At 44.3% G+C, this 17,120-nt stretch overlaps 1 protein-coding gene across 3 annotated transcripts; it reads left to right on the top strand.

Moving 5' to 3' along the window:
- The first annotated feature begins 1,222 nt into the window (after positions 1-1,222).
- On the top strand, positions 1,223-15,763 carry CNDP2 (carnosine dipeptidase 2). 3 transcript variants are annotated; one of them, XM_040549551.1, is made up of 12 exons: positions 1,223-1,360; positions 3,523-3,611; positions 4,532-4,675; positions 7,034-7,196; positions 8,724-8,812; positions 9,714-9,914; positions 10,409-10,493; positions 11,026-11,186; positions 13,121-13,285; positions 13,759-13,900; positions 14,520-14,667; positions 15,062-15,763. In XM_040549551.1, exons 2-12 carry the CDS (start codon positions 3,552-3,554, stop codon positions 15,129-15,131), a joined length of 1,428 nt encoding a protein of 475 aa, XP_040405485.1. In that variant the 5' UTR covers positions 1,223-1,360; positions 3,523-3,551; the 3' UTR covers positions 15,132-15,763. The 3 variants fall into 3 exon arrangements, with proteins under 3 accessions (XP_040405485.1, XP_040405483.1, XP_040405484.1); XM_040549549.1 differs by lacking the exon at positions 1,223-1,360 and adding an exon at positions 1,381-3,080; XM_040549550.1 differs by lacking the exon at positions 1,223-1,360 and adding an exon at positions 1,386-1,581.
- Positions 15,764-17,120: the final 1,357 nt, after the last annotated feature.

Genomic DNA, 17,120 nt, shown 5'->3' with positions numbered 1-17,120 from the left:
AGGAGCTAAGAAAACTCTTCACTAGGTGCTCTTATTCTTATCTTATTCACATGTCTGCATTAAGCTTTCCTCATCTAATCCACCTAAACCATATCTAAATCTATCTAATCCATCTCAATCACAAATTTAAGAAGCTCCTAAGGACACTCCTGACATTGGTTGGAATAATTCAATTTGTTGTGGTTTAGCCCGGCTGGCAGTCAAACACCACACAGCCGTTCGCTCACCCTCCCCCCTCCCTCTCCGGGATGGGGGAGAGAAACGGGAAAGTGAAGCCTGTGAGTTGAGATAAAGACAGTTTATTAAGACAGGGAAAAGAATAACAACAATAATAATAATAATAATAGTATTAATAGTAATAATGTGTACGAAATAAGTGATGCACAATGCAATTGCTCACCACCCGTTGACCGATGCCCAGCCTATCCCTGAGCAGCCGGCCACACCTCCACCCCGGCTAGCCACCCCTATATATTGTTCAGCATGACGTCAGATGGTATGGAATACCCCTTTGGCCAGTTTGGGTCAGCTGTCCTGGGTCTGTCCCCTCCCAGCTTCTGCTGCATCCCTAGCCTGCTCGCTAGCAGGACAGAGAGAGGCTGAAAAGTCCTTGGCTTGGTGTAAGCACTGCTCTACAACAATTAAAACATCAGCATGTTATCAGCGCTGTTCTCATCCTAATCCAAAACATAGCACCCTGCCAGCTACTAGGAGGAAAATTAACTCTGTCCTAACTGAAACCAGGACACAATTGTCCAGGCAGGCTCTGGCCAAGACCCCCTGAATTTCTTCACATATTATTCTGATATTTCACCTTTTTTTTTTTCTAAACTACAGAATCATAGAATCATTAAGGTTGGAAAAGACCTCCAACTGTCCAACTGTCCCCCTACCACCAATGTCACCCACTAACCCATGTCCCCAGGCACCAGGTCCAACCTTTCCTTGAACACCCCCAGGGACGGTGACTCCACCACCTCCCTGAGCAACCCGTTCCAGCGCCTGACTGCTCTTTCTGAGCAGAAATGTCTCCTCATTTCCAACCTGAACCTCCCCTGGTGCAGCCTGAGGCCCCTCCCTCTAGTCCCATCACTGGTTATCTCTGTGTTCACCGCCCAGCCCGCTCTTTATACGATGAAGGTTCCCCGCCCCTCTTGCTCCAAGCCCCGCCCCCTCCTGCGGCAAACCCCGCCCCTCCGCGCGGCAGGCCCCGCCCCTACCCGCGCGACACCCTCGAGCCTCCCGCTCCTCGCACGCCCATTGGCCACCGCCCGTCCGCGCGGGGAGCGGTGCCTCCCGGGGGTATTTAAGGCGCCGCAGCCGCCGCGGCTCCCACAAGCAGCCGGGGCGCGGAGAGGCGGTGAGTGGCGGCCGGGGGGCGGGGCGGGGGGTGCGGCCCGGGGCCTGGCCGGCTGCGTCCCCACGTCTTGCACCGGAGCCTCGCGGCGCGCCCCTCCCGAGAAGCAGGGCCCGTGCTGCAGTTGCCGGGGGGCTGCGGAGGGCAGAGGGAGCGGTGAGGGCCGCAGGCCTCGCTGCAGGCCGGCCAGAGGTGCTCGGCTGCGGCGTTGGCCCTGCCTGCGGGTAAGGGGGGAGAAGCTGTCCCTGTGCAGCGGGGGCCTGCGGCACCGCTGCGTTGTCTTGCTTCGTGAGGGAAAGGTTGTGGTGCTTTGGGGAGGTAGAAGTGCAGAGCATCGTGCATGCGGGCAAGAAACGTGCTCTATAGTCCAAGGAACTTGCAGAAGATGCTAACCCTAATTTTTAAAAGGGTGGCGGGGGAGCTTATGTCCCAACCTGGTGCTGTGCAGTAAGCTGCGTCTGCCTTCCCAGGTTTGAAGCTTTCTGGGACAGGCCTCTGCTACAGCTCAACAGACTTGGATGATTCAATGCCCCTTTGAATTTTTAGGAAAGTTTAATTACCTCCAAGGTGATGCTTAAAGTAGTCCCCAAGTCAATAAGTAGCGCAGTTCTTGTTTGTGTTGGATGGAAGAACAGCCTGTATAATAGCTTGTGTTTGATGTCTGCTGTGAAGCTAGAGTCCTGATGCTGCTATAGAAACTGGTCAGCAAAGCTAGAGGGTCGGATATAGCGATGGTGCCTGTGTGCTGCTTTCTCTGAATCTTGCCTGAGCTTCAACTGCATGTGAGGATGATGGTTTCTTTAGGGAGACTGGGCTTCAGAAAGAAGTATCACTTTAACCTGGTAGTGTCTATATAATCCTGTTAAAGGCATTGTTTTTCTTAGGCCTGAACCCATTCATGGCTATTAAAGACTGATTGAGTGATCCAGTAGTTCAGTTTTTCTCAGCTTAGTGTTCCTTGAAAAGGAAGGGATTTGATTTTAATTGGTGCCTGAAACTCAGTATTTATGCTGTAAATTGCATATGGCAAGGCAAAATAGAAGCCATCTCCAGTGAGTAAAAGGACATCATTGATCTATGTAAATACAGTCCTGTTTGACAGCAAATGCATTCTATAAGTCTCACAGATTTGAGACAGTAGAATGTGCTTACATTGTAGTATGCTGTGTGGGACAACCTGGTAGTATTCATTTCAGCCATGTATGAGTAGTCAGCCAGAAATCCTAAAACAGTGAAATACTTGCCTTGTGATTTCTGTGTGGAAGTGGAAAGGCTTAAAGGCTGTGGCATTAAGCTGACTGAACAAATTCCTGACCTGCAGCAGCTGGTGCTGCTGAGCACACTTGTTCAGCACCGTGCACAAGTGCTGGAGTTCTGCTTGTGGTCCAGGGGCTTGCTTGTAAAAGTCATCTTTTCCTGACTTGGAGGAGGTGCTGTAGCTTTAGTTCTAACTTGAGAACTAAGCTTAAGTTTGTTGGCTTTGTTGGTTCAGTGGACAGTGTGTCTCTTGTAGCACCAAACCTTTTGGACTGGTAAGGAAGATAGAATAACTCTTAGTTCACATGAGAAAATCTTCAGCTGAAACTAAAAAACAGAACAAGGAAGTGGTAGTGCTGAGCTAGGCACTGACCACTTGCTGGTAGCTTGCTGGGGGTGGTTTCTGTTTCCGTGGCTTCACCCTGACCTCCCTTGGAAGGCTGAGTGGCAGCTTAGGACTTCAAGGGTGAGTAAAACAGTTCTTAAACTGCCTGCTTTTAGTGCTCTGCACAGGAGGTCAAATAAAAATGTTGTACTTGGACCTAGCTGCTAGTATTCAAGCTATGGCACACCACTAGTTCAACTCATACCATAATGTGCAACTTCAGAGTGTTGCAGTTGAGTAACGTTTTGCCTGTGCTTCTGCAGTGAAGTCAAGAAATATCTCTACAGACCAGCTTGCTCAGTTGCAACTTCCAGAATTAGCTTGGGGAGGGGCAGAAGCAGTGCTGTTGAGGCTGGATTTGCTTTTTAGTCACTTCACTCAGATTTCCAAGGAGGGAGTGGCCTCAAGTTTTATATTCACATGGCTTGGTGTGTGGTGTTAGCAGTTAAAAGGTGAAAGTCTTCTGAAGTCATCGCTGACTGCTTCTTAAACTTCTGAAGGCTAAATTATTTTTCTGTCACAGAATTTGCAGCAACAGCATTCTGCTTAAAGATGTCTGCTCTTGACACCCTCTTTAAATACATTGATGATCACCAAGACCTCTATGTTAAGGTAAGCTTTCTTTCAGTGTTGTCCTGTGGTACAGACAGTTGTGGGATATTAAAACTTGACAGGTGATCAGCTTCAAGCTTGAGTTACACCTGTGTAATATTTATAATGAAGTAAAGTAGCAGCGGGGAGGGGGATCATACAAAGGGTATGGCTGGTTTGGGTCAAGACAGAAAACTGTTTAAGGTTTAGTTCTGTTCAAAGACTTCAGTCTCCACAGTAGATTTAACAGGAAATGCTCTATTAATGTATAGTGCAATCAGTAAGTGACTTTGAGGTAGGAAACTTCTGACACCAATAGCTCCTGAATGCTAGGCTAGATCCCTTCCCTTTGGAGAAGGGAGAGGAAATACAAAGAAGGCTGGAATAAAGTTTTCTCAAATTAAACCCTTCATGTTGAGGGACAGAAGGGGACAGTTAACTTCTACACTTTGGCATTTAACCTATGGTTTAATCATACCTTGTTTGTAATTCCCTTCACCCAAACCTGTGAAGGAATCAGCTGTACAGCACTATCACCTACCAGAGAAGAAATATGCCAAGTGTTCAACTGCCAGGCAATTCCCCTCCTCTCACTGATGTCACATGGGAAAGAGCTAAGGAGGCCTGAGAAGCCTGGTAGACATTAGCTGGTTTGGGATGCTTAAAGAGCTGCAACTGGAGAACCAAAATATGCTGCCATATTCTTAAGTCTACCTTCTGTATCTGCAGACTGCACTACACTGGTGGGGCAGGAGGACAACTGTAGGAAAGTGAGACTTGAGAGAGCTTTTGAGTGTTAGAGTACTCCTTTGAGGAGAGGACAGAGCTGGTTTGCCTCAAGTTTGTTTCACTAAAATTTTAGTTGAATTTTGGTGTTCATAGTGCATCCTGTGCCATAAATGATGTGTAGTAAAACCTGTACCTTCTCCATCTTTCCACAGCGGCTGGCGGAGTGGGTGGCAATCCAGAGTGTGTCAGCATGGCCAGAGAAGAGGGGTGAAATCAAACGCATGATGGAGGTTGCTGCAAAGGATATTGAGCGACTGGGAGGCACAACCCAGCTTATGGATATTGGGAAACAAAAGGTATGTGAGCATCGCCGCGGCAGCTTAGCAGAAAGTCTGTTCAGAAGACAAGGTGGGTTTGCACCTGGAGGTGTGCTGGTTTCTTATGATCCCAGCAGGAAAGGCACTCAGACGCTGTAAAGGATTATTTAAAATGTTAGAGCTACTACTCTAATGAAGGAGGATAGTATTGTATGTCCCTTCAGATGCTGGGAACCCAAACTGTGCAGCGTCTAACAGGCATCCAATTAGCTGTGCAGATTCTCTCCATGGAAATGTTGCCCCATTTGGTTTGTTTTGAAAATTCTATAATAGTTTAAAAAGAAAACAACTCTGTTCATTGATTTCAGTGTCAAACAAAAGGGATGTTCGCATGAGAACTTCTTGCTGTGCTTTTAGATAAAGACAAGGACATGCAGGTGGTGTAATTGCCAGTGCCAAATAGGAACTGCCTTGCGAGCTACAATCAGCTGGCTAAATTTATCCCGCAGCCAAGGGATGTGCACAGCATGATGCAGGCCTGAAGGCCAAGCTGCATATCACAGCACAAGCTTGGGTGTACTCAGGCTAACTCTTATGTGGGTCACTAATTCCTAGAGGTATGACGACGTTCTGGTCAGGATCTCCACCCAAGGGTCCTGTGGGTAGTGGCCTAGAAAGGCAGTAGCCTCTTGGTGTGGGATAGTCTTTCCTGCCACCCAGTCTGAGTCTCCTTTTAAGATCTTTGCTGTTCATAGCAAAAGTTTTGGGATCCACATCAATTACATCATTGTGTTGTATTACATGTTAAATGTATTTAATACCTTTCTGACCGAGCAGAAACAGAGCACCTGCAAAGAAATGTCTAACATTCTTAACACCAGGCTGGTGCTGGCCCGTAGACCCATAGGCTGTGAAGATGCTGACAGAAGTTTCAGGTCTAAAAGACTTCTAGGCAGCTCTTTCAGAAGGCTATTACATTTAGCAAAAGATTGCACTCCTCCCTTACCACGTAGAGATCGATACTTCATAGGTGAATCCCTTCCTTATTTCTGGCTGTCTAGATTGCTTCTCTTCACCTGAGAAATGTGATTGAGAGAGAGCTTCATCCGAAGAAACCATCCACTCTCCTGGGCTCTCCTTTGAAGTGTCCGGTCACTATATTTCACAGAATAAGACCCACACCAAAGTTGTTAGGCTAGCATTTGGGCAGTGATATTCAAAAGGCATCGGGAGCATTTGCAAGCTTTAGAAGATGGTTATTGTAATTGGTGCTAATGATTGCTGGGGGAAATCTAAGTATATCAGGATCCTCTGAGCAGTTCTTGCATTTGGCAACTGGAATACACTTCTTTCTAGCAGGACAGTGGTTCATTTCATGCCCTCTCTTGAGGGGAGGAGGCTCTTGAGAATCTGTAGGATAATTCTAGCTCCATTACCCACAGCCTAAAATCCTGTCACGAGTGTTTCAGTTCACTGAGTCAATCTTGTTCCTTTCGTCAGTGTAACTTTCTGCTGGGAAAGAACTGTTGCTGCCATATCAGTGAAGAGCAAGGTAAAGCAACTGGCTGACTTGCCTGATCCAGCTTGGTTTACTGCTGTGCAGCAGTTTGTACTGAGTACTGATTATTGTAACTGTAAATTCTGGCAATATCGCTTTAATGACTTAAAACTGCAGCTGGCCAAAGATCGTGTAACCTGCTGATAAAAATCTGAACTTGGAGCCCAGAAGTCAAAGCAGATTCTGATTCTAATCTGCCGAACAATGTCTAGGCATGTGTTCACCAAAATGGAATATGTGCTGACTGAGACTATCGGGATAATTGCTTATGGGGTACTCCAAAGAACTAAGCTAAATTCAGCTTTTGAACTTTTGAACGAAGTTCATCAGCACTACCCTGCCAATTGCTTAACAGTAGGCAGAGAAATACAGCTGTTACACAGACTTTGAGTTTAGGCACTTGTTGTCCTCAGTGATACCACTGTCAGGAAGTCTTTGTTGAGAGTTGTAATGTAGACAGGATGAAAGTGCAGTGAAAAGCAGTGCAGAATGCACTATTAAAAGCATTTCAACACTTATGCTTAGGTAAGTGTTAGATATGGCAGTTTGGCATGGAGACAGCCTGCTCTGCTAAAATCTGGTGTAGGATTGGTTAAAAGGAGTGCTGAGAGGCTTGGAAACCCTAACTGTTAGGGGAATGGTCAAGAAACTTTCTGACGTGGTTCTGTAACACCTTCACTGGCGCATCCTGCTTCTGGCAGTCAGTTTAAGTAGCTTAGTTTTGTTTCTGTCTGCAGAGGTTATGAGCTTATAGGCATAACATTCAAGTATTCATTTGATAAAAATGTGCCACTGACATTCCACGTTTGTGTTTAAAAACACCTGCCTTCTACTTATAGCTGCCTGATGGATCAGAGATCCCTCTACCTCCAATTGTTCTGGGAACGCTTGGCTCAGATCCACACAAGAAGACAGTGTGTGTTTACGGCCACCTGGACGTTCAGCCGGCGGCACTAGAGGATGGCTGGGATAGTGAGCCCTTCACACTGGTAGAAAGAGATGGTGAGAACTGTGGACTTCTCTGAAATTGAGCACTTCTTAAACACGTGTAGTGTTTAACTGTTCTGAAGTCATACCCTGGATAGAAATGTCAAAGGAGAATAAGATCAGAAAATAACGTTTATTTAATATCAGTGAGAAAAGATGCAGGAGAAAATGGTAAACAATAGAGATGTAAAATCTCAGCTGCTCTTAGGGCTTGTTTTTTTTCCCGACTTTCTAGGCAGTACTTGCATGCTCTCTTGTAGCTACAACAAATCTTACTGACCTCCGTGTTGCCAGAAAGCTTCCTAGAGCTGGGTTTTTGTACATTTCAGAACTTGCAGCCTGTGAGGTCATATCAGGCTGGGATTTTGAACCACTACAGGGGTCAGGAGCTCAGCGCTGCTTCCTTATGTGTGGAGGCAGGAGTGGTACAGCAGCCTCCATGGGTTGCCTTGTGCTTGTGTACTGTGCTACAAGGAGTACGCAGAAGTCACAGCTAGTGCCCGGAGGAGTGTTTGTCCCCTGTAGTGGGGATGAAGAAATCAAGCAGTAGCTCCTGTTGAAATAGCATGTAGCCAAGAGGAGACAAACTTTTCTTAAAAGCTGGTTTAAAGGTGGTGCTACCAACAGCCCCTTCTTTGTTTCATTTGTTCTTTGTTGAGAGCCAAAGGTCATACAAATAAAGGGACATTAACCACTCTGGTTGTGTAAGCGTTAATCATTGCCAAGAAGAGGTATCTGTGGTAACTAGTGTTTCTAGCAGGGCACTTGGTCACGGGTAGCAGAGTCCAAGTCACTACTAAGTCAGATTATCTCCTCTGATAGCAAGAGCCAGACTTGCCTCAGGCTGTGGCTTATCTCCCTGCAGCCTGGCAGTGCAGGAGGTGGATCTGCCAATTGCTGCTTACCCTGCAGGCTCCATGGTCTGCTCTGGCACTGCGGTTACATCTCCCACATCGGGCTCATAGTCACAGTTCTAATGAATTATTGCAACAATATCTGCCTTCGCTGTGATCCTGTGTGCCATGTTTCCTGGGACTTCCCCACAGCCTGTAAAACTTGTCTTTTGGCTGAAGTCCTTCCTGGGTGCCAGAGAAGTGATTAGTCACTAGCTTCTAAAGCCTTATTCTCAAAATAAAGAATTACTGAATTGAAGCAATATGGAATAGACTTCTTAAAAAGAGGTGTCTTGTTTCTATACCCTTACCAACGTGTTTGTAGAAAATGTAATTATTGTAAAGGGTATGGGAGTAACTTAGCCCGAGGCAGTTGCATCTCTTCTAGGCCTTTGTTCTATGCAGAGGGCTGCTCAGGGAAGAGATGGGTAGCTTTGTGGGAGAACTACTGCAGTCCTGTACCTATTCCACTGCACCAGTGTGTGAAATGGGAAGGGAAACTGCTACTTCAGAAGAATCTGATGTGAAAGCTAGTATAAGCAGGGCTAAAAAATGTATGTGAAAGGATGCTCTCTTCTGCAAGTGAGAAATGACAAAATTCATCTTATTTTTTTCTCCTTATTGGTTAATTCATCTCTGGTTTCTGCAGGAAAGCTGTATGGAAGAGGATCAACAGATGACAAAGGTCCAGTGCTTGCCTGGCTGAATGCCTTGGAGGCTTATCAACAAACGAACCAGGTATGTGCCCAATATATATTCTGCTTTTTTACATACAGCTGAGTCTAGTAATAAATGTTATCCAAGCCACAAAGCCTTGAGGCAAGGCTACTTATTCAGCTGACTGGAGGAATGATGCAACAGTCATGTAAATTCCCTGACTTCCCGGTTGGGTTGAGTCGTCTTTCTGGCAAGCTGGTCTTGTGGATGCTTGGCTTGCACTTAAAATGTTTTTGCTTTAATGAAATATGTAGGAAGGAAAATACATATGGAGCAGGAGTAATAATCAAAGGTGCTCTTTCATGTAAGGTTGCCATACATAACTAGCTTGGCCTTCAGCGAAGCTTAATGCCTCACTGCCACTGAATTCTGAGGAAAGCTTTTAACTTGGTAACACTAACCTGGGATCTTTGTTTCTGTTAAAGAAAAAGTGCAATCAGAAATAAAGCAGATATCCTGAGCATCTTGTAAGACCAGTTGCTCTTGGGTAAAGAACTAGCAATTCTCAAGTGCTGCATAGGCGTAGAATATGGCAGACTGGTCAGACGAGGTAGCTCTGACTCCTACTGTGGCATGCAATTCCTGTGGTTAATATTAGATTTCCTAGCCTTGTGACTTACCTTTGGCAACTGATCTGTGAAGGTTTTCCACAGTTAAGAGGATTGGGAACCAGTTGTTCTAGAGCTTATTTAAAACTCTTGAAGAGCTTGAATACCATCAAATAAAGAGTGGCGTAAGCGTCCTTAATTTAAGCACAGTCTGCACTTAAACTTACTTTGTATATAATTACCTGATTCCACCATCACAGAACTGAGTTACTATTGTCCTCTGTTCTGCTCTGTACATCACAGATCAGAATTACTGATGACTGAAGGAATCAGATGTTTTCACATATTTAATCTGTGCTTTTTCATTTTCAAAGGATTTTCCAGTAAATGTTAAGTTCTGCCTAGAGGGTATGGAGGAATCAGGATCAGAAGGCCTTGATGAATTGATTTTTGCTCAGCGAGACACTTTCTTCAAAGATGTTGATTACGTTTGCATTTCTGACAACTACTGGCTAGGCAAGGAAAAGCCTTGTATCACCTATGGCTTGAGGGGTATCTGCTACTACTTCATAGAGGTAAGTTCTAGAATACGCTGCTGAAACAGTATTACTGAGCTGAGTTTTCTATTAGAGAAGATGAGTGGTAGCTCCAGGTTATCCCAGCCAACAGCTTTTCTTCAGAAAAGGTAGAATTGACTGAGTAGAACAGGTTCTACTGTAATTATCTAAATCTTTTTTACTATCCTGTATGATAGTTGGGTAGAAGGGATATCTTTCAGCTGTCCAGCAGCTTCACTGGATGATTATCTCATTGCATGGATATCTTGATCCAGATATTTCCGTGAGTGAAGAAAGTCACCACAAGTCTCCAGGGTTGGAACAGTCAGTATACTAAGGGTTTGCACTTCAGAGCGATAAAAAGCGCGTGCTTTAACATACAACTGAGTGGTCTGGATTCAAAAATAGATGCATTCTGAAAATACACCCAGCAAAAAGCTAAGATAGCATCTTCTCTGTGCAATTGTTAGTGTCTCCATGGTAAGATTCACCTGAATTTCATTTCTAACCAGGTTGAATGCAGTGACAAGGACCTTCACTCTGGAGTTTATGGTGGTTCAGTACATGAGGCCATGACAGATCTCATTGCTCTAATGGGTAAGAAAGCAGGTTTCACTGAATGCGTCCAAAGTGGGAGTAAGGCCCATTAAAGCTTGAGTTAGCAATGAGGAGTTCCTAAGGACTGTGTACACTAGCAAAACCATAACCTGTGAAGCTCTTTGCCAGGTATTCCTAAAAACAGGCAGATCCATTAAATAGAGAAATATGAGGAAGATCCTACCTAGCTTCTCCTAAAATCTTGCTGGAAACTTGAACATTAATTAAATCATCTCTCCTGCAAACTCTTCTACATATGCCATATTGAACTCCTTGGGCAATCCTGCCTTCAAACAACCAGCTAAACATGTAGCAGTAGAATCCAGGTGCAAGGAAGTGCAGATTTCTGGATAGCTGCAAATTCCATGAGTGCCTTCCATGCTTAGAGGAACAGGCTCTGGGAGGTGGAGGCCTTTTTTATTGAGTCCGTAGATTTTCAGAAAACTGACTCCTACCACCCATAGAAAGTGCTCCCTGTAATGACATCTTTTCTGGTTGAATGCTGATCCTAAGTGCTTTTTTTTTCTTACAGGTTCTCTTATAGACAAGAAAGGAAAAATCCTCATCCCAGGCATTAGTGAAGCAGTGGCATCTGTTACTGATGAGGAGCTGGCATTATATGAGAAGATTGATTTTGACCTGAAAGAATATGCAAAAGATGTAGGAGCAACAAAACTACTGCATGATACAAAGGTATTCTGTATTCCTGTCTGCTCTGGTTATGTGTCTGTTCAGACATCTGGGTTGGTAGAAGACAAGCAAGCCTCTTGTGTAGTTACCAAGAAATTTGGTAGGCAGAGAATTCATGTGATGTCTTTAAAATCATGAGATTGCCTTGAAGGTAACTTCTCATACTACACAGCTGACTGCATACTTCATACTTGCAGTTCCTCTGCACAGTGTGTGCTTGGAAACTTTGTGTAGGTTATCCTGTATTTTAGGCAAGCAGTCTAAGCAGCTTTAAAGCTGCTCCTTAGTTGCTCCTTGCTGTGCATGAGGAACACTTCAAATCTGTATGGAACTTCCCTTATCTAGTGCTGTTCTCTCAAGACTTGATAAGAACAGCTAACACAGGAGAAACTTTTCCAGAAGTCAGATAACCGCATGTACACAAACCGTCTGACTTCCTGCATCTATGTGGGAAGCGCAGTGGGTTATCAGAAATCTAGTTGTTTGTAGATAGGACTTCTCATAAGGTGAGAAAACAGGGCGGCTGTGAACTTAAGGTTGATGTACAGAGCATCTTCCTAGACCTGGCAAGCAAAGACTGTCTTGTAGGCATGAACTAGATAGCTGCCCAAACCTTTGTCCAGGCTCAAGTTTGCTAAATGCTTGTCTGTACTTTTCAAATTGTCATCCTGTGAGCTGTCCAAATAAATGCTTTTAACTGCATTGAGTCTAAAGGTGTAAGTATTGCACACTAAGTTTACAGAGATAAGCCACAGATGTAAATGCATCTATCATAAAACGCTAAAAGTGTTGTAAAGGACAAGTTTACATGTGCAGGTCTGTCTTCTGTCGCAGTACTGTCAGGAGAGGACTTCAGGCTCAACTCAAGCAGCCCTAAGTAACAGTTTTATGTCCTTAGTCTTGTCTCTGCATGCTCAGGTTTACGTTAACTGAGAGCGCACAGGCTTCCTTGTTTAGCCTTGTCCTATAAAGTAATGGATGAAATATAACTTGTAAGGAGGAGCTGGTAAGATGCTTGTCACTTAAGATACTGCACTAAAGCTGTTTGGTTTTAGCTAGACTGAAATCCTGGGTTGGTTTACAGAGTTCTAAGCTATATGCATGCAGTAGATGACTTGGGGCTAAGGGGGAGATACAAGAAGGCTGTAATCTCCAGGTGAGAAGCAATGTGCTTTGAACATTTTGGACAGTGATGGTTCAGCTTGAAAGGAGATTAGAAGCAGGTTGTACCTGGAACAAAAACTTAATGCTAAAGCCCACACTTCGTAAGTATCCCTGATCTTTGCAGTGCAGTTCAGCTTTGAGATACTGTATCTGTCTGTAGAGGGCAAAAATGTGTTGAATTCACACTGCCAGTGTACTGGACAACTGTCCAAGGCAGCAAGGAGGAAATGTGTATCTGAAAGGGCCTAGTGATGGTAGGCAGTAGTACTTACGTCAATGAACCCAGAGTTCTGTCAGTTTAATGTAGATGATAATATGAATAGCTGAAAGGAGCCCACTGTGCCTCAGTCTGCAATGGAGAGACTTAGAAAAAAAAAAAGTTATCTGTCAGCATGTGACTGTTGAAGGTACCTGCCTGACTTGAGGCAGTGCAGACCAGAGCTTCTAGTGTGCATCCTGCATTTTTTGAGCATCTTAAAATGGTATTTCTGTCCTTGTCGGAAGCAGACTGATTGTCCTGTAAGTTCTATAAAGTGGGAGAAAGCCAAACTAGGGCTACTGAAAAATCTCTTAAGGTGCTGAAGCCAGCTGTTGCATCAAATGCATCCTTAACGGGAGTAATGGCTTCTGTTTAACTGAGTGATCATGATTGAGGTGCATTTGACAGTGTGAGAAAGAACTACTTGCAAGTCTTTAATAGATTGAAGGAATTTACTTTGGGGGAGCTCTGTCAAATCTGATGTAACCTTGCATCTTTGCCTTCTCTTCTGCAGAGAGATATCCTTATGCACAGGTGGAGATACCCTTCCTTGTCTCTCCATGGAATTGAAGGAGCCTTCTCAGCCTCTGGAGCAAAGACTGTGATTCCTAGGAAAGTGATTGGCAAGTTCTCAATCAGGCTTGTGCCAAACATGACTCCTGAAGAAGTCACAAAGCATGTATGTTGAGATGCTTCGGTCTCAAAGCAACAGTCTCTAGACTTCCTTTCTCTGTGTCTGGGAGAAGTTTTCTGGTTTCTGAAGCAGTTCTGTTTGCTTTGCTACAGTCTTCCATGTTCTGCACCTGAGCTCAGATATTTGAGGGAGTTGAAACAGTGGCCTTGCTGTCCAGTTTCTCTCAACTAACTTGAAGACAGCTCAGGAATGAAAGCTGATTTAACTGCAGGGCACTTGCATTGCCACCAGAGTATATTCAAGAGTTCAACATAATGGCTGACTCTTTTACAGTAATGCTATTACTTGCCTAAAGGGAGGCTCTGACCACAGAGCTACATAGTAATAATATGAAATAGCTATAGAAAAGCTATTGCTGTACAGCAGTAGTGACCCGCAAGTTCCTAATATGCCTTTAATACACTGTCTTCACCAGTGCTCATGTGAATAACAGTAAGACTTCTCAATTTTTCCTATAGGTTGAAGACTACCTGAACAAAAAGTTCGCAGAGCTGCAGAGCCCCAACAAATTCAAAGTGTACTTAGGCCATGGTGGGAAACCCTGGGTGTCTGACTTCGACCATCCACACTACATGGCTGGTAGGAGGGCCATGAAGACAGGTCAGTGGGTTTTCCGCTTGGTATTGGGGAGAATAAAGAGCTCTTGTTCCAGTGCCTCGAGGAATACTGCAGAAGTCATGTTTGCAGAACATTTATGGTTGTCTGCACATAGGTAGTAGATTTGGCTCACTAAGTAACTAAGCATTTCAGTTGCAGTGTTTAAACTCAATTCTGAGGTGCAGGATAGAAGGGAAGTTACTCTCAAGCTCATTCCTGCTATAGTGAAACAAGCCTTTTGGTATAGTGTTGCTTTTGTATAAGGATGACATTGTCAGCAGTCGAGACCATTTGTTTAGCCAAAGTCCTCAAAGCTTAGGCATTCTAGTGTTTTTCTTAATCAGTTATAATAGGTGAACTAGAGCAAATCTAACTTCTGTTGGAGTACAAGTGCCTTTCAGGTAGTGTTTAACTGCTTGAACGAAACCCCACTAATACTCCAACACAATTTTTGGGGTAAAATTCCACAATTCTGTGATCTTTGTTGTATGGCTAAATAAGAGCTGCTTGTTTGGCCAGCACCATACAGAAATGTTTGGTACCTGATTGCGTAAGCAGCAGTAAGAATTTGTTAGAAAAACAAATGCAACCCCAAACTGATTGGAGTATCTCCTTGTTTTAGTTTTTGGAGTTGATCCAGACCTGACAAGGGAGGGAGGAAGCATTCCTGTTACCCTTACTTTTCAAGAAGCAACAGGCAAGAATGTCATGCTGCTTCCTGTTGGAGCTGCAGATGATGGTGCACACTCTCAAAATGAGAAGCTAAATAGGTAAGAATATTTATATCTGTGCCAGACTGAGTTGTACTGTGGGTCTTAACATGTGTTATGGAAAAGACCAAGGAGAACTAGGCTCTTAGTCTCTGGAAGGCAAAGTGCAACTTCTCTTCAGAGGATGACTGAGTGGGTGGTTGTGGTAACTGGTCTGTAGCTGAATCTTGACCTTATTACCACTTCTGATTACGTACATTTGAAACTAGAATGCTTTTCGTACTTTGCCGTCAAAGCTGCACTACTTTCCCCTTCCCCAAGGGTGGCATTTCTGTCCTGCAGCAGTGGTTCCTGTAGCATCTGTTGGCTGCGTAGGACAGATACTGCAAAGTGAACAGCTACTGGTGAAACAGCTCAGGCTAAGACATGCTAATGGAAGCTATCTTCCCTACAGGTACAACTACATCCAGGGGGTGAAGATGCTTGGTGCGTACCTCTATGAAGTTTCCCAGCTGAAGGACTAAGTTGGATGCCTTCTGGTTTGTGAATCAGAAGCCTGAATTTTCTTAGGAAACAGCATCAAATGTCAATTCTTACACGGCTTCCCTTCTCTACCAATCTACCAACACTCCACTGCTTTGGGGAAGAGGGAAGCGTGCGGTTCCACTTGAGAAACAAAGAACATTGTATACCAAAAATAATTCTTTAAATGCTTCAAATGACACAGACTACTCTTGGTCCGGCCAGTAGTCCTGAACTGCATCTTAGTCCCCTCTATATCACTTCAAAGTTGTGGTTTGCTGTACTCATCTACTTTTCCTGTAAAAGCAGGAGGAACTGTTTGCTCTCAGCTGCTTAAGCAGCCACATCAATTGCACAACTGTCAGTAAAGTTTAAGGTTCTTTTTCCAGGATAGGTCCTGGAAATAGTCAAAGTGATAGATTATGGGGCTGTACTGGAATGTGTTCAAGCTCTAGCGAGGCTTCTGAGTGATTTGGGAGAGCAGTTTGGCTCTTACAGTTTATACCTGCCTGCAGGTTTTGATTTACAGTGAATTAGGTTATAACAAAATTCACTGGGGTAATGACTACTGGCTGTTTTTTTGTAAAGCTGCCTTTGTACTCCCTAAAAAGGACAATAAATCATGCTCTAGCAATTGGCTCTTTGTTTCTAAGGTTTAAGTAATGACTTGGGAAGAAAAGTAAACAATTTCAAGCAACTTGGGAGGAGTTCTGTCTCTGTAGAAATAGATGGACAACATGGCTACACAAACTTCCTGGGAAACAAAGTTTTTATTCCGAAGTACTTTTAGGCCTTGCTTCTGTAACAGCTTGCTGACTTGAAGCTGTCACAGAATCCTGCTCAACTGAGAGAGAAAAGCTCAAAGTGTTCAGTCTGGGCTCTGTAAGCCAGGACATTACGCTAACACAAGTGATAGTGAAAGGGAGTGGGTGGGATTTGTAGGCAGAATTGGAGAGAGGAGCATCACTCACTGCAACTACTGACTGATATTCAGCTTCAGGGTGTCTATGGGAAACACTCATCTCCAAAACTTCTGGCATTATGTCAAAACCAACTGTTACATGTGCTGATCTGAACTGGATTAGGCTCACTTTTTCAACTGCCTGACCAGTATTAGCAGGCTAAGCTAGGCAGCTATTTTAAGTGATGATGCTTTGCTCTGGGAACTGCTTAAGAGCATGGTGCAGTTGTGCAGTCCTGTATACTGCTAAGCAGAGCAGCATCTGCTGCTTCCTCCCTAGGGGATGGAGGGCAGGGATGTCCTGTCTGTCTGGTTTTTATTGTTGCTCAATCTGGAGTCTTAATTGTGGATGGCTATTGGGGCAGGAAGGAGGCTTCAGTTCTCACTGTAAAACTTCTGTCTCGCTTACGTTTTTTATAGAAGTTGATGGCCCGAGACCTAGTATCATTAAATTTTGCACTTGCAGCTGGGGTACAGGCTGAGACCCATGTCACAGGGCCATGTCAGTACTTGCGAGCACCAAGCATCTCTGGAAACACTGGGTAGTGGGCTGCTAGGTTCTCACCTGCCAGTGATGGTGGAACGAGTCTGGTATAACCTGCAGCTTGTGCATGAGGCTGGCATGCCTGAATGTTCAAAGGTCACCTGTATGTGGAGATCAAGATGTTATATGGGATAACCAGTCCAATCAGTCTATGTGTAATGCAGCTTCCTCAGTTACTGAATTGACAATTCATACTTTAAAGGGGGGTGACTTACCTGGGAAGATAATTCCATGGCAACTGATGGGTTCATATTGCTTATTTTCTTACGAATTTGAAAAGCATCAAAAAAATTTACTTCATGGGCTGAGCTATTAGTTTCTCAATGTGTAGAGAAGCTTATTTGGGCAGTCAAAGTTGTTAATGTCATGAACTATGCTCAGAAAGCAAGCATGCTTGTAGTTTTAATGTCACTTGTAGCTGTAGTTTTGAGAACCAGTTAATTTCTTCAAGTTCTGCACTGAAGGTACTGCACCAGATCCAACACT

The sequence above is a fragment of the Cygnus olor genome, chromosome 2 (genome assembly GCF_009769625.2).
Source record: "Cygnus olor isolate bCygOlo1 chromosome 2, bCygOlo1.pri.v2, whole genome shotgun sequence".
NCBI lineage: Eukaryota > Metazoa > Chordata > Aves > Anseriformes > Anatidae > Cygnus > Cygnus olor.
The sequence above is the reverse complement of the archived record's forward strand: the minus strand, read 5'-3'. Positions and strand labels throughout refer to the sequence as shown.

Excerpts from the sequence above, each read along its gene's own strand:
- CNDP2 (XM_040549551.1), top strand. The coding sequence starts at position 3,552 with ATGTCTGCTCTTGACACCCTCTTTAAATACATTGATGATCACCAAGAC. Across the intron at positions 8,813-9,713 it reads CTTATCAACAAACGAACCAG|GATTTTCCAGTAAATGTTAA; the intron begins GTATGTGCCCAA and ends TCATTTTCAAAG. Across the intron at positions 13,901-14,519 it reads TAGGAGGGCCATGAAGACAG|TTTTTGGAGTTGATCCAGAC; the intron begins GTCAGTGGGTTT and ends TCCTTGTTTTAG.